At 36.7% G+C, this 25,867-nt stretch overlaps 1 protein-coding gene across 5 annotated transcripts in view; it reads left to right on the top strand.

Moving 5' to 3' along the window:
* The window catches only part of TMEM232 (transmembrane protein 232), a 310,133-nt gene that overhangs the window by 125,380 nt on the left and 158,886 nt on the right, over window positions 1-25,867 (top strand). For all 5 annotated transcript variants that reach the window (XM_058276997.1, XM_058277002.1, XM_071209324.1 and 2 more), the window contains one exon: window positions 22,131-22,309. In XM_058276997.1, coding sequence (XP_058132980.1) covers window positions 22,131-22,309 — 179 coding nt within the window. The remainder of the gene's footprint in view (window positions 1-22,130; window positions 22,310-25,867) is intronic.

Here is a 25,867-nt window from a genome sequence, read left to right as displayed (position 1 = left end):
CTACAAATTAACTGTAATTCCAATAAAACTGTCAAAAAGTTAATTCTATAGATAATCTGAAAGAAAATACCCAAGAAAACTTAGGAAAAAAATAATCAACAGCTTTCTTAACCAAGAAACTACAATAATTTATTATCTTGGCAAAAGAGTGAACCAAAAGATTGTCATAATAGAATATAAAATTATTACTATATCTGTATAAGTATCTATTAATATGTTATCCACTTTTTACCATATTTTTTGATGTATTAAATGTGCTCTCAAATGTGTGAGTCCTAATTCTATAAGAGTTATTTTTGGGGAAAATTACTTTCATCATACAGGCATGTATTAAAAGTGATTTTAAAGTATCCCTGAACAAGTAAACCCATTATTTTGCATGTGTAATTAGAATACGCTATACACTGGAATCAGTAGGAAATCATAAACACTGGATGTGCAGACATATCCTACCAGAAATTATGAAGTACTTTAAAAGCAAATAAAGGTTCTACACTTTAGTGGCCACAGGAGACTATAAAGCAAACCACAAAATAAAATAAATGTGAATAAATTCCTCATCAATGAGCTACAGTACAAAAACCAATATGATCCTTTTAAAGGAATTCCAATATCATGCTTATCCATGCAGTAAAAGAAAGTATCTTGCTGAATATTAGTACATAGCCAAACTTGGGGTGGGGAGGGGCAGGAAGGGGAAGCAAATTTTCATAGAAAGCTGTATTTCAACAAGTATCCTATACATTTAATAGATACATGAAAAGAAGTGTTCATAATGAATTTTTATTTTTATCCTCAAACCCCACAGAATCGTTATCTTCAAAGCCAGGTAAATCATGGATTCCAAAGTTTCAAAATCCCTCATGTAGAAATTCCTTTCATTGCTGGCATTCACTGTGTTGGAACCTGGGTCACTAGAGTCACCACACAGTAGATTGTCCTTAGTATGATTAAGGGCATCTCTAATTCCATTTTCAAATTATTGCTTTACTATTTTTTGTTTTACTCCTCTCCGTGACATTTAACACAATCCAACTTTAGTAATATTTTGGATCTGTTCCTTCATCTATCTTGTCACTTCAAAATTTGGGACAGCATTGATTTTTCACTCTCACTTGAAATGGCTTATTGATTGAGACAGCTAAGAGTGGAAATTTGCTGGTGAATTTGGTGGGTAGTTAATTATCTTTGTAACAGTTTCTGTTATATGAATGTTAGATTTCTTTGATAGCTTAATGCTTAGACTGCACTTTTCTAATCACAATTTCATTCCTTCCTCATCCTTCTAATTGTAATCAAATATCATACCACTCATTATTTAAAGGATATGTATTTTCATTATTTTGCCTAATGAAAGGTAGGGGAGATTTTTTTCAATGGCTGAAGATATCATCAATAGTCTATCTCTTTTTATCTTTCAACTCTAAACTCCTCAGGATGTTGGATTTTCATTCTGCATGCTTGTTGCCTCATTAATGAAAAAAGGCTTTTTAGCTCCAGGTATCACAGACTCACATATCATTGCAAGGCAGAAAGAGAAGGATAACACTGGATCTCTTATAGTCTGTCCACCTTATTATAAAACAAAACATTCCCTAGAAGCACCTCATAAGACTTCTGTGTCATTGACAGGATGATACACAGGTCACTCCTAATGTCAAGGAAGCCTGGAAAAGTAAATTCCTGGAGTAGAGGAATGCATTTGTCATGACCCATGAGGCTTTATTCCCAGGATCTGGGTACAATATCTGGGTTATATTTGCGAGGAAGAAGTGGCAGCAGTGGTGGTGCTGTGGTAGGCAAATAACAATGGTAATGGCATTCTTTTAAAAAGTAGAGAAAACATACTTCTGCCTGCTCCCCTGATGGCCTCCCTCCTGCTGGCCTCCCTCCTGCCGCCTCTGGCACCAGGCTGAGTAAGGCCCTTGTCTTCTCTGCCCTGTTTTCCTTGGCTGTGGTTTTATCTATCCTAGCCCCAGATTTCTTCCCTGATGTGGTGTCAACTACCTGCAGCTTTGAGGATGAAGCCACTGAGGCCACAGCTGATTACAATGCAGTTCAGACACAGAAATTCACAAGCCAAGATGTTTCAGATGTTACTGCTGTGTATTCTGAGTATTATGAAGAGCTCATGACTGAAGTACCAGACCAGATCAGCATTAGATCCACGGAAAGCAGTGAGGCTATCTCAGTGCAGGAAAGGAAGCAAATGTTCTTTTATCTGTGGCCATCACTCTGTTACCCACTACTTTCTAAAAAGATTCTGAACTTCAGAAAAAGCCTACCCACTACACTATCATGGATTGCAAAATTGTATGAAACTAGAGAAACAATGGATTCTCAGCCTCAGGAAAAATTAGGTTCTGGGGTGGCATGAGGGAATTGAATACATAAATGTGCGGTGGGACATTCCTTAACCATGTTTGCATTTCATGTTGGCTCAAGAAATGTTCCTTTTGATTGAAATTTTTTAAAAAATTGGAGCAGATATAGGTTTACAAAAAAAAATCATGCAGTGAGGACAGAATTTTCATTTTAACTTTACCATCTTAACACAATTTTCTCTGTTGTTGACATTTTGCATTGGCATGGTACATTTGTTAGAATTGATGAACGAATACTCTTCTAATTTTATTTTTAACTAAGGTCCATAATTTACATTAGGGTTCAAAACAAAAGTAGGAAAAATAGCAGATTTATGCCAAAAGTACAACATACTAACACAACTTAGTATTTTATTTTATTATCTACAAAATTTAATAGTCAAGAGTATGAGCACTTTTGAATAGTCATAGGATTTGCACTTTTGAAAATTGGTAACCTGTTTGGTAACATATCAAGTGTCAGAGAGGTTTTGAAGATATTTGATATTTGTGAAATGTTAAAATTAGTTCGTTTCATAGTATTAGTTAAATATCCATAAATTATATTATTTCATTTTCATATTTACCTGGTGCCTTTTGTGCTATTTTTTAAAATATATTTTTTTATTGAAGAATACGATTGATACCTGAATGTACATAAACAATAAGTGTATACTGCAAGTTGTGAACTTACAAAATAAACATGCTTAACATCATACAGGGGCCCCATACATCACCCTTCCACCAACACCTTGCATTGTTGTGAAACATTTGTTACAAGCTATGCAAGGGCATCATCAAAATATTACTAATAACTGTACTCCATATCTTACATTTGGTGTATTTTCCCCTCAACCCACCCTATTATTTTTTTAAATATATTTTTATCACAGAGGTTGTGAACCCACAAAACAATTATGCACATGTGCAGAACTCCCACACAGCACCTCCCCACCAACACACCACTCCGTGGTGGAACCCTTGTTATAGACTATGAGATAACATCACCAAACTGCTACCACAAACCATGATCTATAGCATACATTTGGCACACTTTTTCCATTCCCCCCATTTTCAGCACAGTACACACATCTTTGGCATTGATGCAACAATATTACAGTATTGCTGTTAACCACAGTCCCCAGGTCACATCAACTGTATTTCCCCAATGCTTCTCCACATTCCCACCACCCTACAATAGTGACATACATCTGCTCTAGTTTACAGAAGACACTCTTGCATCTGTCTTGGTGCTATTTTTGTTCTGACCTGAATATATACTATGTTATATATTTTTAATGAATATGAAACCCCGTTATGCTGATCCACTAAAATAATTGATACCTTCTGTCCATGTTATCATTGAAAATTGGCAAACTGTCATTTTTGTGGGTACTGAGTTACTCTAGTTACATTTGTCTAATTTTTTTTTCAATTTTTCTTTTTATGATAACTTTGCAATTTTTCCACAGAGATTGTGCCTCTCTTCTATTTTTTCCAACTATTAATTTTCTTATTTTGGTGACAAAATTACACTCTGCAGCTCAATATGTTCTTTTAAAATATCTGTATCTATCTATCTATATATTTATTAGAGAGGTTGCAAACTTGTAAAACAATCGTACACATGTGTGGAATTCCCATACAACACCCCTCCACCAACACACTGCATTGTTGTGGAACATTTGTTACAGATTATGAGATGATATCATCAGACTATTACCACTAACTATAGACTATAGCATACATTTGGTATATTTTTCCATACCCCCCCATTATTAACACAGTACATCCTTGGCATTAATGCAAGAACATTACAGTATTGCTGTTGACTATAGTCCATAGGTTACATTAATAGTATTTTTCGCATGCTTCTCCACGTTCTTACCACTTTGCAATATTGATGTACATTTGTTCTAGTTCGTAGAAGGACATTCTTGTATTTATACTATTAACCACATTTCTCATCCACCGCTGGGTTCACTATGTTATTCAGTCCCTAGATTAGTCTCTAGCTCAATTGACATTTATATCCCTAGACTACCCTTTTCAGCCACAATCCCATTTATAAACCGAATATGTTCTTTGGTTCTTTTATGTGTTTTTTTATAACATTCAACTTGATTACAATGCATCTGAGCCTTGGGCTACAGTAACGATAAATTTAAATCTAAAAATCTATAAGAAGTAACATAAACTCTGCTTCCGATTACCTATGTGATTTATGGCTTATTATTTTTGCTAAAGAGAGTAGGATGTGAAAACCTTTCCCCTGTATTTTGTGTTGCTGTTCTCCATCTTGAGGGGAAGCATCACTGTTAAACACATATAGCTTTTGACTTTCTGTGTCCATCCATATTAAGAATGTTTTGCAGGTGAAATAATCTTGGTAAGCATTTGTTGGTGTAAGTATTTGTGTATGTGTGTAATGTATTTATGGAAATATGCCCGTTATGCTGTCATTTTATAGATGGGGCACTTAAAATCAGTTGGAGGGATGGATTACCAATAAATTGTATTTTGAAAAACAAATACCAGATGAATTAAAACCTTTAAATTTAAAAGTGGATTTGGTTCAACTGATAGAGCATCTGCCTACCATACGGGAGGTCCAGGGTTCAAACCCAGGGCCCAAACCCAGGGTCTCCTGACCCATGTGGAGCTGGCCCATGCACAGTGCTGATGCATGCAAGAAGTGCCGTGTCACGCAGGGGTGTCTCTCATGTAGGGGAGCCCCATGTGCATGGAGGGCTGCCCGCGCACACGGAGAGCAGACGCAGCAAGATGATACAACAAAAAGAGACAGATTTCCAGTGTGGCTGACAAGAATGCAAAGTGGACACAGAAGAACACACAGTGAATGGAAACAGAGAGCAGACAATAGGGGCAGAGGGAAGGGGAGAGAAATTAAAAATTTTAAAAACCTTAAAAAAACCCCTTTAAAATAACTAGAGGAAAATATAGCATAATACGTTTATAACCTTAAATCTGGGAAGATTTCATAAACAAAGCTGACAAAGCACAAATCAAAAAGTCATGCTTGGAGTACTTAACTACGTTAAAAAAATATACAGTATTCCTGAAGAAAAAATGAGAAAAATTCAGTGAAAGTTGAGAAATATTTTCAGTCTATATACTAGACAAATATTTGATAGATTGATATAAAAAGAACTACAACTTTTAAGAAAAGAAAAAGATGATCAACCCAATAATAAAATGAGAAATTTACATTTAAGAAATACAAAATAATAAACATATAAAAGTTGTTTGATCTGATAAAAACATGAAAATTAAAATTATAGTGAGTAAAAATTCACCTATTACATTGGGATTTATTATTTTAAATCAATATTATTTATGTCCATTGTCAGTGAGTATATAGTGGGGAGTAGGAAGAAAACATTGTGCACCTTCTTAGTAAGATCATAACCTTTTGCAGGTTGTTTAGCTTAGTTTCTTTGGGTGCTCAAGCAAATACTATGAATGGGTTCTCTTAAACAGTGGGAATCTATTAGCTCCTGGTTTTGAGGCTAGGAAAATGTCCAAATCCAAGTATCATCAAGGCGATAACTTTCTTCCCAAAGGCTGGCATTCTGGGGCTAGCTGTGGGTGATTCTTGGTCCTATCCTCCTACATGGCTGCCTCTCCAGGGCTCTTCCTTCCCTCTGGGTTCTGCTGACCTCCAGCTTCTTGCCTCCCATGGCTTTTCTCTCTGTGTCTGAATTTCATTCTTCATATAAAGGACTCCTTATTGAGGTGGGCACACCTTATCTGAAGTAACCTCATCAAAAGGTCCTACTTACCATGGGTTCACACCCACAGGAATAGATTAAGTTTAAGAACATGTTTTTCTGTGGTACATAACTCCAAAGGGTTCTCCAGAGAAATAGAACCAACAGGTTGTTTAATAAGATATTTTATAGGAATTGGCTCATACAGCTGGGGGCAATGGCATGTCTGAATTTCTTAGGGCAGGCCTTAAGCTGGAACTCAGATGAAGGTTTCAATGAATTCCCCAGGAGATACTGGCTGGTTGAAGTAGAGGTGGAAATTCTTTCTGACTGCTGAACTTAAAAGGATTGGATGAGACTTCTCTCATTGCTAAAGACAATCTTCTTTATTGACTGTAGATTTAATCAGCCTTAGATGCAATCCATTGATTTAAATCTGTGAAGTGTCCTCAGTAACAATCAGGACAGTGCTTGCTTGACCAAACAATTGAATACCATAACTTGTTGACACATGAACTTAACGATCACAGAGGGTCATTTGTCCATATTTGTAAAAATTGAAAATATGTCTATACTTAGCCCTGGAAATTGTACTTTGTTCTAGAATTCATTCCTGAGAAACAATCATGTAAGCATATCTCATTCATGTAGATGCCTTTATATATATCTACACAGGTGACTGTGGTAGATGTGGTAGACCAATTCTCATGATGTAGAACGTTTTCTACAGTATGTTTCTAAATTTGAAAAGATGGCAAATTATAAATCATTACATATGGTCACATTAGGTTATGGTCCATCTACCTATCTGTAGCAGTTTGATATAATTATGAATTTCAAAAATAGATATTGGATTATGTTTGTAATCTGGTCTGTACTTGGGCATGATTAAATTATGATTAGGGCTTTGATTTGGCCATGGCATTAGGGCATTGAGTCCCTGCCCTTTGGTAGGTGGAGACTCACAGTTAAAGCATAGAGCTGGAGGTTTTTTTTTTTTTTTATCACACCCCGTGGCTTGCTTGCTGTCTACTCTCTGTATCCATTTGCTGTACGTTCTTCTGCATGTCTGTATTTATTTTTTTATTTCTTCCCACCCCCTTGTGGCTTGCTTGTTGTTTTTTACTCTCTGTGTCCATTCACTGCACACTCTTCTGTGTTTTTTACTTGTCTCCCTTTCTGTTGCGTCACCTTGCTGAGTTGGCTCTCCGCGGCACTTGTGGGCCAGGTGGCTCTCCGCAGCACTTGCGGGCCAGCAGCTCTCAGTGATGTGCCCTGGGACATGAACCCAGGGTTTCCCATATGGTAGACAGGAGCCCAACTGATTGAGCCACAGCCACTTGCTGGAGGGTTCTTAATGTTGGAGTTTTGATGTTGGAGTTTGATGCTGAAGTCTTAAGCTAGAGCCCCAGGAAATAAGCACACAGAGGAAAGAGAACCAAGCCCCAGGAAGAAAGGAACCTTGAACCCAGAGAGAAGCAAGACCCTGGAAGGGAGATATCCAGGAAGCCTGAACCCTCACAGCCATCAGCAGCTATCTTCTCCAATATGTTAAAATAGACTTTGGTGGGGGAAGTAATTTATGCTTTATGGCCTGGTATCTGTAAGCTCCTATCCCAAATAAATACCCTTTTAAAAATCAACCAATTTCTGGTATTTTGCATCAGCACCCCTGGCTAATGCTCGCTCCATCTATCTATCTATCTATCTATCTATCTATCTATCTATCTATCTATCTATCTATCTATCTATCATCTGTCATCAGAAAAACATCTGAAGGACACAGTTCAAACTTCAATCTTTAAATTTAAAAAATAGCCACCTTATGGGTGAGTTTGTATTATATGGGCTTGGGGTGCTTTCACTTTTTACTTAAATCACTTTGTAATTTTAAACATTTTATATTCACTTATTAGATTGCAAATGTGAAAGTGGTGGTGAAATCATCACTCTTGTACACTCCTGATTGATATATATACTCACATACATAAATTTTTCTAAAAGAGAAAAACTCTATCTGGGTATGGCATTGGCAGTCAAATCCTCTCTAGTGTTTTATAATATATTTATATTTCATTGTACTATCAAGCTACAAAATGGGTAAATATTAAAAGAAGAGAGAGAGCGGGAGAGAGAATAATAATATTAGTAACAATAAAAGGGATAATAATAAAAGAAAAGCCACCTTTCATTACTAGTGCCATCCTCAGCTTTCAGCGTGGTTTACAAACCTATTCGATGGCCATAATTGAACTGGAGCTAAACCCTATCTTGACTTGTATTTTTCCTCTCTACTGCTCCTACCCTTCTGATTAGGCTGCGAGTTGGCCTGTAAGAAGTTTGGAACAACAAACATATTTTCCTAAAACTATAAACTTTCTTTGAGAAAATGTCTTTAGTGATCCAAGCTGAGATGATTGGATTATACCTCTAGGCTTTAATAGGATTCTTGCTTCTTTCTTTTTCACCTTAATGCTTCAAGGTGGGGTTGAGGACAAGTCTGGAACTGGGTATGCTGCAAAGGAAACTGGTGCTGGACTGGGACCTCAGAGACAGTAGAGAGCTGGATAAGGATTTGCTGCAGGTACTCTCTTGTGCCTTCCTCTACTGCAGTCTCAGGCTGAGCTGTTCCCCAGGGCCCAGGAGTCACAGGAGAATTGTTGCAGCTCAGAAATAGAAGAAGAAGAATTTTAAATACGAGGTAGAGAAACAAGAGCCCATATGGCCAAATGTTCTGAGACTGCCCGCTTTTACTTCTGTTTTCCAACACTTGACTAGGAGCTGTATTTTGTGCTCTAAGATCACTTTATGCCCAACAAAAATGTGAAATTCCTGACGGTTTTCTTCCCTGTCAATCCTATCCCATCAGTTAAAGCTTAATCTGTGGGACCTGTAAAAAACATTTACTAATTATAGTGGTGAGATCCCAACATCTAAAATTTATGTGAGGATCTTCATAAAGCCCAAAATAATCAGGGAAAGGAATACACATTTGTAAGAGAAGGGGTTACCATGATTTTTGAAAGTCCAAAAACATTACTACTCTTACAAATTTTGCATTAATTCCTACAAATGAATCTTAATCTAGCCCCATACATGTTTAAACTAAAAGGCTCCTCTTCTCTCTTTTTGTTCATTTCCCTGCATGGTAACTACTGTTCCTTTCAACTGGGACAAGCAAAACAGCATGCTGGACTTTTCAATCAAAAGCCCTCAACCCTCTTAAGGTCTTCACTTATTCAAAATGAAGGAGCTGAGAATCTCATAGGGAGATTCCTCACATTTTTGAAGCATAAACAATACAAAATGTATCCCCTTTGATCTTATGGCCTAAAATCCATTTGTAGCTAAACTGTGAAAAAAGACTCAGGCACTAGAAATCATGTTGTATTTCCAAAAATATTTATGGTGCTGAAATGCAATCCAACATGCCATTTTAAAAATCAAATTTTGTAATGATATATCTTAGCAGAGTAGAAAAAAACTAGATAGATGTAGGCTTTCTATTCTAATTAATTAAGAAGTAAATATGTACCCATTAATGAAAATAATTTACCAGGAACTTGTATCTTCCTTTGATATACCAATCAGAATTCTGTGAAGGTTCTCCAGAGTGCTTCAAAATGATTTTTATTTTTTTCTGTCTTTTAATCTGGTCCAGAAATGAATATTCATGCCCTAAAGTCACTCTTCTCTTCTCTCTTCCCATCATTATCATTATCAGTAATCTGATAATATGCTCAAGGACTCAGAAATCTCTAGTTTAATCCAACATGGTATTTCTCTTTTTGTCCAGACATCTCTTAAAATTTTGGGTGACTAAATAAATAATTTTTAAAAGATATTCAAATGTGGGAAGAGGTGGGGAAGTTTAGATAAGAAGTGAATAGAAAATGGCATGGAGGGAAACGGACTTTGGCCCAGTGGTTAGGGCGTCCGTCTACCATATGGGAGGTCCGCGGTTCAAACCCCGGGCCTCCTCGACCCGTGTGGAGCTGGCCATGCGCAGCGCTGATGCGCGCAAGGAGTGCTGTGCCACGCAAGGGTGTCCCCCGCGTGGGGGAGCCCCACGCGCAAGGAGTGCGCCCGTGAGGAAAGCCGCCCAGCGTGAAAAAGAAAGAGCAGCCTAGCCTGCCCAGGAATGGCGCCGCCCACACTTCCCATGCCGCTGACGACAACAGAAGCGGACAAAGAAACAAGACGCAACAAATAGACACCAAGAGCAGACAACCAGGGGAGGGGGGGAAATTAAATAAATAAATAAATCTTTAAAAAAAAAAAAAAAAAAAAAAAAAAAAAAAAAAAAAGAAAATGGCATGGAAATCATTCCAAGGTAGTTATAGATGAAAAAATGTGCACTGGACTTGGTGTCAGCAATTTAGAATGAATCTCAGCTAAGCTGTCAAGTGTTGGATGACTTTAGGCAACTTGTTTAGTCTCTGAGGATCTTAGTTTCTTTGAGATTATTAGTTTTAAAAGAGTTGTTGCATGTAATGTACTTGTGATGGTGAGGCTAATGTGTCAACTCAGCCAGATACTGGCGCCCAGTTGTTTGGTAAAGCAAGCACTGGGCTTACTGTAATTCAAGGGTATTTAATGGACTTTAATCATCAGTGAGTTGATTGCATAAATGGCTGGTTACATCTACAATCAACTAAGGCTGCCATCAGCAATGAGTGATGTCTCCAATCTGAACAACTGAAGGCCTTAAAAGGAGAAGTGATTTTAGCATTGAGAGAGATACTTCAAATAACCTTTGTCTCCTGGAGAATTCAAGAAGGACCTTCATCAGAGTCCCTGGCTTGCAGCCTGTGCTACTTAATTTGGATTTGTGCATCCCCATGGTCACCCAATACTCTTTTATAAAATCTCATGCTATTTACAGATATTTGTCAGTTCTGTTTCCCTAGAGAACCCTGACTAATATAGTATTTAATTTATAAAGTTATTATTCCTTTTATTAAGTTTCAAAAGCATTTTTGTTGTTTTTATGAATTTTTCCCTTTGTCCGTGTTGCCCCTGGGAAACAAAAGCCAGGTAGGCTTTTTCACTTCCATTGAGATAGCCCATATCTCTTAGTGGTAGCTGTTGAGCTTAGTGAAGTTTAAAATAAGCCCAGGGGCCAGAAGTCTGATATTTCTTTAGTTTGTTTATAAGAATCACAGTTAGTTCGTTTATAAGTTATTCTTGAAAATAAGTTACTCTATTCCTTGGACTCCAGTTATAAAACCAGAAGGATATTATTTTTAATGAACAGAATTTCATAACTGCCTATAGGAAAAGATCACGATATCTTAAGCATGACAAATTCTATTTAGTTCCTTAAATATTTGTTGACATTTTGGCATCCTACTTGCCAACACATTTCATTTAACTGCTGAGCTCTAGTAGCTTAAAAGTACAACGTTTATATAGATTATCTTTCAATTATTAGTCATTCTATTAAATAGAATCTTCATAAAGCCCAAAATAATCAGGGAAAGGAATACACATTCGTATGAGAAAGGGTTACCAATCACACCCAGCTACAGATCAAATTACAAACATAATCCAGTATCTATTTTGGAATTCATAACCTTGTCAAACTGCTACACTCTCTGTCTCTTTTGTTAACTCCTGTGAAGTTTAGGAGACCCCAATATGACTCTTAACCTCTCACACCAACTGCAAATTCAGGGATCTCTCAATACCACTTTCACTTTAGATACAAACTGCAAGATTGGGATCCTCCAAGCCCACCCTCAGATTCAGCAGATTTCTACAACTCACAGAACTCTGCAAAGCCATTATATTCATTTTTACAGTTTATTACGTGGAAGGATACAGATTAAAATCAGCCATGGGAAGAAGTGCATAGGGTAGGGTCTGGGAGAGACCAGGTGTGAGCTTCTAGTTTTTCTCTCCCAGTGGAGTTGTATGGACAGCGTTTATTTCTCCCAGTAGCTATGTGTGACCCAAGGAAGCTCACCTAAGCCTTGGCATCTAGTGTTTTCATTGGGGCTTGGTCATGTAATAATGTTGACCACCCTCATGACTGACCTTAGTCTCCAGCTCCTCCAGAGGTCCCGCTGGTGCTGTGTGACACCAAGCCCCCCACAGTGAATTACATCCTTCGCACAGACTATCTGGTCTGCCTAATGCTCCCAGGTAAATAAAGACACCTTTATCAGGCAGGATTCTAAGAATTTAGAGATTATCTCCCAGGACTTGGGGGCAAAGAAGAAACCTTGCTTTGGGCAAAGATAATGTAACCCTTTACTGCATACTTGTCTAGTCCAAGCAGTCATAACTTTGCTTCTAGATTAGTGCAAAAAGCTAAAATTCCCTCCAGTTTCTCCTTATACTCCCTAATCCAGTTTCCACCTAGAACTCAGGAAGATTTTTAAAACTTAAGGTAGGTCAGTTCACTTCCTTATTTAAAGTGCTTTCGTAGTTTTCCATTACACTAAGAATAAAATCCCAACCCCTGGGAAACGGACTTTGGCCCAGTGGTTAGGGCGTCCATCTACCATATGGGAGGTCCGCGGTTCAAACCCCGGGCCTCCTTGACCCGTGTGGAGCTGGCCATGCGCAGTGCTGATGTGCGCAAGGAGTGCCGTGCCACGCAAGGGTGTCCCCCGCGTGGGGGAGCCCCACGCGCAAGGAGTGCGCCTGTGCGGAAAGCCGCCCAGCGTGAAAAGAAAGAGCAGCCTGCCCAGGAATGGCGCAGCCTGCCCAGGAATGGCGCCGCCCACACTTCCCGTGCCGCTGACGACAACAGAAGTGGACAAAGAAACAAAAGCAGACAAAGAAACAAGACGCAGCAAATAGACACCAAGAACAGACAACCAGGGGAGGAGGGGAAATTAAATAAATAAATAAAATCTTTAAAAAAAAAAAAAAAAAAAAATCCCAACCCCTTTCCCTCATTTACAAAATCAGCCACAGCCATTCAGAGTGTGCCACACAAAGAGCACACTTCCTGACATTGCCTTGCACGTGGCTGTGCCTCAAGTATCGCATATTCTAGTCATCTGCCTTTTTTTCTATAGACAGTTTCTTTAAACTGTCAAACTATTCTAGGCCAGAGGCCTTTGTATTTTCCATACTCTCTTTTGGAAACACTTTTCCCTGGCTCCTTGGAAGGTTAACATTTTCTTACACATCAGATCTTAGTTTAAGTATCACCTCAGAGAGGTCTTTCAGTCACTGTCTAAAATAGATGTCTTCTGTTAGTCCCTGTTATTCACATAACCATATTCTATTATTTTTGTAACACTTATTATTATGCACTGATATGTTTTTGTTTATGTGCTTAGTATTTATCTCCTCTAGAATTAAGTATCTCAAGTTGAGAAACAATGTCCTGTGGTTTTTTTTTTTGGTATATAGAAGAGTGCCTGGCATGTAGTATTCATTTGGTAAACATTCGTTCAGTAACAGACTGACTGATTTGTTCCCAGGCAAACTTTGGTTTCTTGGCATTAGATCCAGTTTCTTCTACTCTACATGACATTTCATCAAGACAATGTTTTAAACTAGATCTTATATTCATATTACCCTCCAGTGACACATTTGAGTCTGTTGTGTAAAATTACATTTATCAAAATTGTACATGATACACTCACTCATACTCATTCATGTAAGTAGAAGTATTCATATTTCGTATTCTCCAAATATGTGATATCAAAATACCTAGACTGCAATTAAAGACTACCAAGATGTCCAAATACTAAAATGAAGTATTGCTACAAAGAAAGGCTTGTAATATTGGTTTTCAAAAGCCAAGGCTTCTTAATAAATTTTCTGGGTTTATTAAAAATTTTGCTTTGGTTCATTTTTTTCTTTTTCTTTTTTTATTTTACTAGGATACTGTCTGTTTAGCTGCAGCAGGGGCACATTTTCTCTCAGTATGTTTAAAGTAACATTTTTGATAGCTGCCACAGGGTCACTCAAAGCAGAACAGAAGAGTGCCTTGTGCTTCAGCTTGTTCCCTGAATGTGGAGTTTCATAACAAGCATGCTTCTCAGCAAATGTCTAGAAGAGCAGATTAGAATGCAGTCTATTTTTTTGACAGTTGTAACACATCCCATCTGTCTTTATTTTTTTCCTTTATTAGCTATCAGTCAATTGGATGTAATAGTTTCTCCCTGCAAATATGTTTCATAAACAGTACTTCACTGGAGTTTAACAGGTGATCAGCTCACTTTTAAAATCATCAATGGCATTTTAAAAGGAATTGTGAGTTTGGGTGATGCAGTTACCAAAATATATTTCATGGATTCATCATTGGTCTTATGGATTCTTAAAGAAGACCATATTCAGTTTGAAAACTTGACTGTTGTGGGCTTAGAAAATATCATTCCTCATTAAAAAACAATTTAAACTATAACATGAAAAGTGGTTTGAATATATATTTAGAGAACATTTGGTTGAATGTAAAGAAGTTGGGAAACTGTAAATATATTTATGAATGAGTTAAAATATACAATATGTTTTATTTATAATACCATTCAAAAGCATTTCTTTTTTATTTCCGAGGCTCTCAATTCCAGAATTAAGTAAAAAATTAATAATTATTTCCTAATGCATATTGAATTCAAGCATTAGCTTTCTGTTGACTCAGAAATCAGTAAATTCACCCTTACTGCTTTACTTACATACTAATCATCTTTTAATAACTAGCTAAAGGACATTGCAAATTAGGTTCCCTCCATGTCACATATTCCAAATAATATTTATCTTCTTTCTCTCCAAAGTGATTGTTCTACACCATCTTCTCATTTCTGAGTGATTTACTTTCCTAGTCTCCTGTGCTTAAAAACGTACTTCTCCCTCTTTAACCACCCCACATAACCCATAACTAAAAGGTCTTATTAGATCTTCTCCACCAATCTTAGGTTTGTCCCTTTTTGTCCAGAGTTCCACTGCCCATAATGGTAAAGATCTAGATTTTTCTTCACAAAACTTTCATATTTGTTTTCCCAGTTGATTGCTTGAACAAATAAGATAATATAACTCCTCTGTTAAGTCACCTATCATGACTTTCTGTTATTCATTGAAGATCTTTTCAATCTGATCCTCTTTCATCTTTAGATAATATAATAAAAACTGATATTAATCAGGTTACGTTATGAGCTCTTCACTTCAGCTCAATTTGTGATTCTCACTATCAGCTTCTCCCTTCTTTCGTCTTCTTGCAGTTGCCTCTATTGTGCATCCTATCTCTAGAAGAACCAACTACCCTGGTTTACACAGTACTGTCCCAGATTCACCACTGAATGTCCTATATTAAAACAAAACAAAACAAAACAAAACAAAACAAAACAAAACAAAACCCAGTCTCAGGAAAACAGAGATGAGTAACTTCCTTACCTACTTTTCTCATTCAATAAACAGATTTTTATAAATTTGCTTTACTATATTGTAAACACTGTGTTGGGTGGTAGGGAAGTAACTGTGACTAAAACACATTCCCTATCCTCTAGTTGTTAGGAATCTATGGGTGAAATATGCAATTACTAGATGATATGGTACATAGCAATGTAGATAAGGGAGGGTCAGAGGAGGCTTCCTGGTGAGGTGTTGTAAAAGAAAGGATAGAAAACAGGTGAAGTGTGGAGTATTTTTGGACAGAGTGACTTCTGGTTAAGGGACAAGTTTATAGGAAGGCCAGAAGACTGAATAAGGGGTGAATTCTTGCACTTCAAGTATTCCATTTATCTGTGTGTATATGGAAAAGGAGTGGGAATAGAATGAGTGTGGACAGGTATGTTCCAAAGTGATGTCATATTAGAAAAAGCCCTATTGCCTGGCTAAGTGATTTGGAACTCATTAGGGACAAATGGCAATGTCCTGTCAGGTTAAGAGTGGGGAACATGATCAGATTTAGAAATGCCACTTTGACAACAGTGGATTATGAATCAGTGTTTAATAAGACTGGATGATGAGAGAATAATTAGGAAGCTAGTGTAGTTTCCCTCAGCCCTAACCTTTTGCTCCTGGATATCCTCCTATCTGATATATTCTCCCAATCTCTTCCTCTGCACTTTCTTCAGTCCTATCTAATGGATGAGGCCTGATAAGATCATACCTTCTCCAAGTCTTTTCCTTACTCTGCCAGCCCTCACTGATCTTCTGCCCTGTGATTCCCATTACAGTGATAATCATCCTCTTTTCATTGAACTGTTGCCTTCTAACTTCTCATGCAAATTATTCCTGTCTCCAAGACTTGTTGACTGCTTGAAAGCATGTTAACTCTTTCTCTCAACTTACTCAAGACTGAGCATAAAGAAATGGTAAAAAATAAATGTGTGCCTATCGATTGATTTATATTGCAAGCTTTTGGTGAAAAGATGTTCATTTATATTCTTTCCAATATCCTGTTTTTTATTTATAAGTAATTTCAAATATTTCGGCATACCAATTTTAGCTAGTAATAGTTTTTATCAGGGAAAAACTGACATCCTCAAAAGAATTGACTATTTAACTATAGCTTCATGCTGCAAATTATATTTTCTCTAATAAAGTACCAACAATAGAAAGGGTGGAAGATGCCTTAAGATTGGTAGCTGAATATATGCCTTCTACCTCCCATTTCTAAGACATGTACATACTGTCCCTTCTACCTCTTGTTCCTTCATTTCAGCCTCTTCCTTACATGTGAATGGACTTGGAGCTAGGGATTGGAAGGAAAAATACTTGTCTGAATTGAAGAAACAAACCTTCACGTAGCAATCACTTGTCAGTTGTATGATGCCGGGGAAGTTTTTAACCAAGTTGAACCTCAGACATTTCCTTCTGTTATCCTAACTAGAATAATATCTACTTAGCAGGATTATAATGACTAGAATTAGGTCCTCCAATGTATATAATAGTGATGATTTTTATTATTAGTCTAGAACATAAAAACAGATTGAATTAAGGAAAATTGAAGGTTGTAAATTTTCAGGATGTTTTCATGTCTTTATTTAAGAGAGGCATTGATGATTTCCAATCTAATAGGGACTACCATCAGGATTTTGGGATAATTGGCTTTATAAAATCCTTTCATCTCACTTTCTGAACTCACACTCTTGCTCTTCTTACTTGTTTCACAAGTACTCAGTACTCTCATGTGACTCTTTGGCTAACAAAGTTCATCTCCCCTTTGAGGTCTCTTATTTCATTCTCTAAATTTATTTCACCCATCTCTACCTACATCAGAATTTCCTTTTCCTGAATATTACTGCAAAGCAAATATAATAGTTAGGTAAGAAATAAGTAAGACTAAAGAGAAACTTCTCCCTCAGTTCTATAAGGAAATATATTTTGAAAGTAGCAATTGTGAATTTATGTAACTTGCTAATTGAATTTACATAACTTGCTAAATTTTAGAAGGGGGAGCACCTTATATTTGTTTATTGCCTCTGGATTTATGACCCTCTTTCCCCTATGCCCATTAATCTCTGTCTCTATTAATTTTTAAAAACTCTTCTCAGCTGTAATTTTTATAAAAAGAAGCTTTATTTTTTATTTTTTTAAAGATTTATTTAATTCTCTCCCCTTCCCCCCATTGGCTGCTCTCTATGTCCATTCACTGTGCACTCTTCTGCGTCCGCTTGCATTATCCGTTGGCACTGGGAAACTGTGTCTCTTTTTTGTTGCGTCATCTTGCTGCATCAGCTCTCCATGTGTGCGGTGCCACTCCTGGGTGGACTGAGCTTTTCTCACGTGGGGCAACTCTCCCTACGGGGTGCACTCTTTGTGCGTGGGGCACCCCTATGTGAAGGGACCCCTGCATGACATGGCACTCCTTGTGTGCATCAGCACTGCACATGGGCCAGCTCACTACATGGGTCAGGAGGCCCTGGGGATCAAACCCTGAACCCTGCATACGGTAGACAAATGCTCTATCAATTGAGCCATGTCAGCTTCCCTATAAAAGAGTTTTAGATTACATAAATGGTGCATCAGAAATATAGGGGATTCCCATATGCTCTGCCTCCTCCCCCTCCCACACTTTTCCCCATTAACAACATCTTTCATTAGTGTGGTATATTTGTTTCAACTGATGAACACATATTGAAGCATTGCTACTAACCACAGCCTATAGTTTACATTACATTTTACACTTTGTACTGCACAATTTATAGGTTTTGACCTGTATCCATCATTGCAGTGTTATGCAGGACAATTTCAATTCCCAAAAATGCCCCATGTTATACCTATTCTTCCTTCTCCTGCCCCTCAGAATCTCTTGTGACCTCTGCCTTTATATAATGATTACAAGTTCTTCCATTACTAGAATAGTAATTATAGGTCTACTTTAGCCCATAGTTACATTTCCCTTATGTTTGTTCATTCACAGGCTTGAGGGTTTTAGGATAGTGATACCCACTTTGCTTCCAATGGAGAGGATAATTAGATACCATGGGGCAAATGGATGGAACTGTCTTGCTTGCAATTGTAGATACACTGTATTTTTTGGGATGGACGTTATCCTTCATCATTCTTTTGTTAGTTGTTCTGGGTGAGCCTGATGAACTGGAGAGTAGGTACTGGCTGCAACTCTGCTGATACTCAGGGCTCAATTGGCATATAAACACCTGGAAGATTTAAGTCTCTGGTGTACATATTTAACAGGTATAGTGCTAATTATAGGTTCAAATGAAAGAGGTATAAGAAAATTATATATGACTCTAACTCTGATACATTGGGAGGATAGGATATCATATATTCCAAGGTAAGGCCCATTGACATGGTGCCAAATTCCTGGGGTTGTCTGCCCTGCCTAGAGTGTCTAGATGTCTCTAGAGCCCTCAGGATCACCTCTGCTTGAGGCACTGTTTACTGTGGCAATCAGTGAGATCCTCCTGAAACATGCATAAGTGTAACCTCTAAAACGACCTCCTGACTCACTTTGAAATCTCTTAGCCATAAAAACTCATCTGTACTTATTATTTCCCCCTTTTTGTCAAGGTCTTATTTCACAAGCATTGCTAGTTTGCTCTTGGTAATAATGCCTCAGTGCCAGGGAGGTTTATCCCCAAGAGTCATGTTCCACTCCTGGGGGGAAGGTAGTACATTTATAGACTGAGCTTAGCTTAGATAGAGACAACATTGGAGCAACAAGGAAGCTTTCAGAAGGTAGCTCTTAGATAATATATAATACTTGGCTAGGTTTCAGTTTCACAAGCACAAGGTTCCTAAGTACAAATATCAATATCAAGTGCCTAGCATATTGGTTTGTTCTCCTTTGCTAGGCACTGCCAATGTATTCTGGGGATTCTTGCCACTCTATTAGAGAATGTAGCAGGACTCCACAGAAAGGGATTTCAATGTTCTTTAAGTAATTGTGTGGGTCTCCACACAACATCCACGATCGCTTGAACACATTCATATTCCATAGAGGCATTCCCCAGGTGCACCCCTCCCCACACAGCCCCCCACCACTGGTACTCACACCAGTAATCCTCCCCTGCCACAGTTGAAACCCTTATGCAATCCAAAACCTCCCTCAAAACAAAGCCAAAAATAAATAAATAAAAATATAAAATAAAAATAATGAAAATGAATAAAATAAATGCAAAAAATTAAGACAAATTTTTTTGCTTTGTTCTTTCATCACCATAAAATCTGTTATCTGTTATGTACAGTGACAGTTTCTTCTGTATGTTCTCCCAGTGATAGATTTTTCACTATATTTTCAAAGAAGCTTTAGGTAACAGAAAAGTCACATAAAAAATATAGGTGATTCCCATTTACCTCACCCCCTCCCTCTCTCACATTTTCAGCAGTTTTTGCCAGCTTCTCACATTATATTCAACTGTTTCTTTATGAGCAAATCCCATGTTTCATAGAGTTTATAATTTTTATAAGAGCAAGTGAAACTTTTTCTAGTTTACTTGATTTATTACAAAATTTCACCATGATGGTCTTAGTGTTCACATTACCTCAAATAAATTCTTTAGTACTTGAATTCCAAGGACTTATTATTAGTATATAATTCATGGTTTACTTATTTAATTTTTAAAATCATGAGATATGGTGTTAGGTTCAATTCATATTTTCCTGTTGTTAAAATAGTAAAATCATCTGTGATCTTTCAAAATTCAAGGAGTGAAAGCAGTGTACCATCAGAAATAATTAATAATTAGTCTTTAGAATATTATTATGAACTTTGGTAAAATCACTTTTCTTCTTTTTCACACAAACATACATTGATGAGGTGAATAAAATGCTAAAGTGGGGATTCAGCATGGTGTGTGTGTGGAAAATAAGACAAAAACAATTGTCCCCAATAAAACAGAAATCAATGGGTTGAATGAACACCTGCCTGGAAGTTCATGGTGTAGGGCACACTGCCCCAGAAACTTTCCCTGAGGCATTTGCTCTAATAGGCTTAAACCAGTCTGGAGACTTATTCATCTGGATGCCCTGGATGGGAAATCAAACAGTGTGGATGACTCAACTGAAGAAGTTCAGTCCATGGATATGAGGTGGTGTTTGAAGCCCCCATAGCTGCTGGTTAGTGAAAGCCCACCCAGCTGCCGGCCATCGTGCAGAAACGTCTGTCATCCTTAACCTCTAGATTTCAAATGATTTGATCTGAATATAACTGCATTTCCAGGCAATATGTCAAGCATGGGCCACACTTGGTTGAGACTTTCACCTTGTTGGGCTTTAGCAAAGTTTCATATTATGGTTCCATTTATGAGATTCAGCTGCTGATAAAGCACTTCCTATACTTCTCTATTTTCACTGTGATCCTCTAAATAACCTTCATGATGCCAGCTTGTAAATTTACTTTATAATCACCCCTATTTCCAAAGTTGGAGCCCATAGGCTTTTAGATGTCTTTTCCTATAAATATTCTAGACCTTTACCCAAACTCTACTTAATCACATACAGAGCTTGAGCTGCATATCTCTGTCTTTGTTGGAAAGAAGAAGAAATTCGGGGACGTCCTCCTCTCTCACTCCTGGGGTTTCTTTGTTGGAAGATACTGTCGAGAAACCTTTCTTTATAATTAAGCTTAGCCATCTGCAAAATGCATTGCCCATTACTTGTTTGAGGCTAAAATAGTAGATCTAGTTGAGTTAGGAAGTAATTAAACAGTGTATAGTCATTTCTGTTCTATTATGCATATACATGGGCAACCTGCATATAGCTAGGACCCTTTCATGTTTCACCTTAAATATCTCCAAATCGAAGTTCCTCCAAACTATCGAGTGACTTTTGGAGTGAATAACTGAATGCTATCTTATTCATTCATAGATAGGTGGTTCATTTTCATGCTGTTGCTATTGTTTTTCTCTTGGGTCTTGGAGATTTTGTTTGTTTGCTCAACTCTACTAAAAGACACAAATGACCAGTGCTCTGAAACAAGGGGGCTCTGAATTGGACCCAATATGTTGCTTTAACACTTTAACATAAAAACATATGGATGAGGGGAAAATGACATGAGAAAACGTATATTCTATACATTTTATACCATATAACCATGTGTTTTCTTAATTTCATTCATTGTGGTATAATGTGATTTTTGGATTGAAATGATCTCTTCTTGGAACACTTTTTTTTCACTTGTGCCATGAGTGGTTTGGAAGGATCCATAATTCTGAGAGAGGTTTGCAACAAGGAGGTACAAAGAAGACTCAATAGTAATGTTGTTTGTGTGCTTTTAAAACCAACTATAGTTTAAGAATTTGTTCATTATGGAAACTGTGTATGTTTATGTATGTGTATATATATACCTAACAAAATACAAACCTCCAATAATGCACTACCATTTATTTTGATGAATATCAGGGAAAAAATCCCTCTGTTGACAAGCATACAGAAAATAGCATGGTTCTGTCTTCAAAAACTGCCTCATCATCTTTCTTACAGCTTTGCTTTGTTAAATGTTTGTTTTGTTGTGATCCTTTGTACCTCACAGTGCCATTGTGAATGTGGTGATGCCTCATTTGCATAATGTGTACATTGTGTTTAACATGAAATACATTTCACATTATATTCAACTCAAGAATCTGGGGAAAAAAAACATCTTTACAAGGAATATTTCTTTGTACAGGTGATCAGCTGGTCTGGACTGCATACTATGGTTTAGTGTATAACCTGGTGAGAATGTCATGGGAACTCCGAGGAGATGAGGAACAGGATGGACTTAGACACATAATATGGCAAACATTACAGAAAACAAAAGATTATGAAAAAGACAAGCGAATCTTGAATGCAATAAAGATAGCTCAGGTAAGATGAAATATTGGGTAATGATTGGTACTGTCTTAATCAGGGGGCACATTTGGCATTTCTCTGTATGGAAGAAGAAATTTCCATACTCATGAGAGTCAGCAACTCAAGTTGCAAATTTTGATGTTTTTATTTAAAGATAAGGTTGAACTCTACAAGACTGAGACATAAAAGCAGATCTCCAAAAATGCTTAAGAAATATAGAATTAAATATGTGTAACAAATCTCAGGAGAAATCCACCTCAGTAAGGACTGATGACACCACAGAACTAGAACTTAGTGGACAGTTCTGATAGACATATCGAAGGTAGACTAAACTAAATTAAGACATCAAACCCTTATATATCACTCTTTCCCGAGAAAATGTGGTATTGAAGTATAGAAAGTAATGGAAGTCTTAAGGAACTTAACACATACTTGTAGGTTGAGGGCTATGGGTGTGGAAGAGATGCAAAGGCATTTCCACCACCTCTTAAGAACAGCTGTCAGAAGAGACAGACTGAAGTTAGAATTTGAGCATGAGATAGAAGGGAATTTTCTCTGATTTAGCTTTTTATGAATATGAGGAATGTGAGGAATCCAGAGACTTTTTCTTGCTTTTGAGTTTTCTTCCTTCTCCAACTCAGCAGGCAGAAATGTCAGGTAGAAGGTTTAACATAGCCATTTCATGACACTGGAATAGAGAGGGCTGACAGAAAACCTGCTTTATTAAAGTGTTCCTCACCTCAATGGTTTCAACTAACTTAGAAGATACATGGGTAATGGTAAAAGTTACCTTGTAGGGATGCCAACTAGTTCTAGAATGCCCCCTTTCTTCTCAATTGAACTTGTGAATAATGTTACCTGGCTTTCTAAATTATAATTTATAAGCTTAAAGGGCATCCTTTAATTAGTGAGAATCCAGGAGCGTATCCTTAAGTAATAAGGGCAATAGCAGATTAAGAACTATTTCATTAAAAAAAGAACACATGAATAAAATGGAACAAAATATAACAGGTTCTATAATATTTTGCAAAATTCAAAGAAGGAGTTAAAAATAGCCTGAGGGGGATTAAGAAAATACTTTTGAAGAAGTTTACTACAGAAGATAGACATGGATCTTAGATAGCATTTGCTTTGAACTGTCAAGGAAATTAAAGGAAATAAAAAAGTGAATTTAATGATGAAATGATGACATAACAGACTGAGGAAAGGTGCCTGACCTATAGCAAAAATGTAATAGCATGATTTAAAAATTCATTAAAGTACTAAAAAGCAAAATTTAAACCAAAAATTGAATCAGTTATGTTGAAAACAAACTTGATAAACTATTTGCTGGATACCAAGTAAAAGAACTGAAAAAATAATCATAAATATAATAAATATTATATTATATTAATTTAACAGAGGACAAAGATACAAAAACTGGTACTCCTAAAGAAAGGAATAAAGCAAATGTAATGTAAAAAATATTTGAAGAACACCAGAGCCTGCAAATTGAAAAAGTTGACTAAATTCCAAGAAAATTACTAAAAAGCTAACAAAACAAAGTTACACTAAGTGAGATTATTAAATTTTATGGATAAATGAGTCTATAAACTTCTGGTTATTAATAAAAGCTGGAAAGAATAACCATGAAGCAAATCTCAGGGGTTTATACTTCTCTAAAATATTAGATGCCAGAAGGCAGTTTGGTTAATTTTATAAGAAAATATTTTCAACTAAGAATTATATATACAAATAGTTTATAGACAAGAGCAAAAGGAAATTTGCTTAGTTTTTCTGCTTTAGAATTTTATCAATCATAAATTGAAAATTGTACAACCTATTCGAAGACTGAATTAAAATGAAGACTTCATGAATAGGTGCATTGAGGTATTGAAGACCCAGTGGTGTGAGTCATTATCTTAGATTACCAGGGCTGCTGAAACAAAATACCACAGACTGGTTGGTTTTAACAACAGGAATTTATTGGCTCTTAGTTTATAGGCTAGGCATCCAAATTCAGAGTATTGGCACGTCATGCCTTCTCTGAAGTCTTAGTGTTCTGGTGGTGGCTTGATGGCAATCAGCCTCTCCCACAGTGGCATAGAGAACTGTCTCTCTCTGTCTTCTCTTGTGGCTTATGCTTCTTTTGTTCAGGGCTCTGTGTCTCTGTCTACATTATCTCTGTTTAGAATGTCTTTGGTCATTTTGAATGAAGACCCCTCCCCGATTCAATTTGGCTTCATATAAATAGGATCTTCGAACATCCTGTTTACAAATGAGTTCATACTCATAACACACAGTTAGGGCTTGAACAGGTCTTTGGGGGGACATGATTTAGTCTATCACATCCATTTACACATGGTATTGGCTTCAATAATAGCTTTGAATTTCATTGAAAATGCAGTGTAAACATTATGTTTTAATAAGAAAGTATAAAAAATGAAATAACATAAAATAGTAACAAATTAAAGCAGCTCCATTAAGTCTACAAGTAATTATTATTTTTAATGCTTCATTTTCTATTTTATAAATTTTGAATATAACTGCTGATAGTACAAAAAACCAACCACAGTCTTTCCAAATTAGGGGAAAGTTAGAAAATGCATACCATTCCAACAAAAATAGTAGTGAAGGAAATAGTCTGAAGTATTAAAAACAGGAAGCATAAATGAAGGATATACCATTTGATCACCTCAGTGCCATCTAGTCAAAGACATCTGTCTGAACTGCCTTATGTAAGGAAATCCCTTCAATTAAGTAGTCTCACCTTCCCAGCCATTCTCTATTAAAGTCTTTTATTTAACTTCCTCAGAGTGAGTACCTTGAGATCAGAGTCCTTATTGTATTTTTCACTGCTGTATTCCATGTGATTTACATATAAGAAGTGGTCAGTAAATACATCTTGAAAAATAAATAAATGAATCATTTATAGGCACTACTCATTATTTTGAAGGCTGGAATATAATTTTAAACAAACCAGATACATTTTCATTTAAATATAACTTAGACCAGCAATAAATATGTAAACCAACAGATTAAAATATAATTTCAGTCTCTATAGATTTATTTATAAGTACATTTTGTACAAATGGAATAATGCCATTTGTAGTACCTTGTGTCTGGTTTCTTTCAGATTAGTGTTTTGGTAGAAGTGAGGAAGGATAGATAGAGGGATTGAGAGAGGTAACTGCTAAGTGGTATGGGTTTTCTTTTTGGAGCAGTGAAAATGTTCTAAAATTGGTTGCAATGAATGCACAACTCTGATTATTCTGAGAGCCATTGATTGTACACATCGGATGGACTGCATGGTGTGTGAATATATCTCATTAAAACTGCTTGCTATATAATTTCAAATAGTGATATTTTCTGTAAAGAAAATAAAATGGGACTGGGGAAAAGATGGGGCATGGATACTTCAGCTAGAGCAGTTAGAGAAGGCTTTCCCAGAAAGAAGCCATAAAAACCATATCCTCTAGCAGACAGGATTGCAAAGGCCTATAGCTAGAATTAGCTTAGTATGTAAGACATGGAAAGAAGGCCGATATTGTAAAGGTTTGATAAGTGAAGGAGAAAATGGTAAGAGATGAAATT

The sequence above is a fragment of the Dasypus novemcinctus genome, chromosome 2 (assembly GCF_030445035.2).
Source record: "Dasypus novemcinctus isolate mDasNov1 chromosome 2, mDasNov1.1.hap2, whole genome shotgun sequence".
Classification (NCBI taxonomy): Eukaryota; Metazoa; Chordata; class Mammalia; order Cingulata; family Dasypodidae; genus Dasypus; species Dasypus novemcinctus.
Note: the sequence above shows the minus strand (reverse complement) of the source record. Positions and strands in the feature narration are given on the sequence as shown.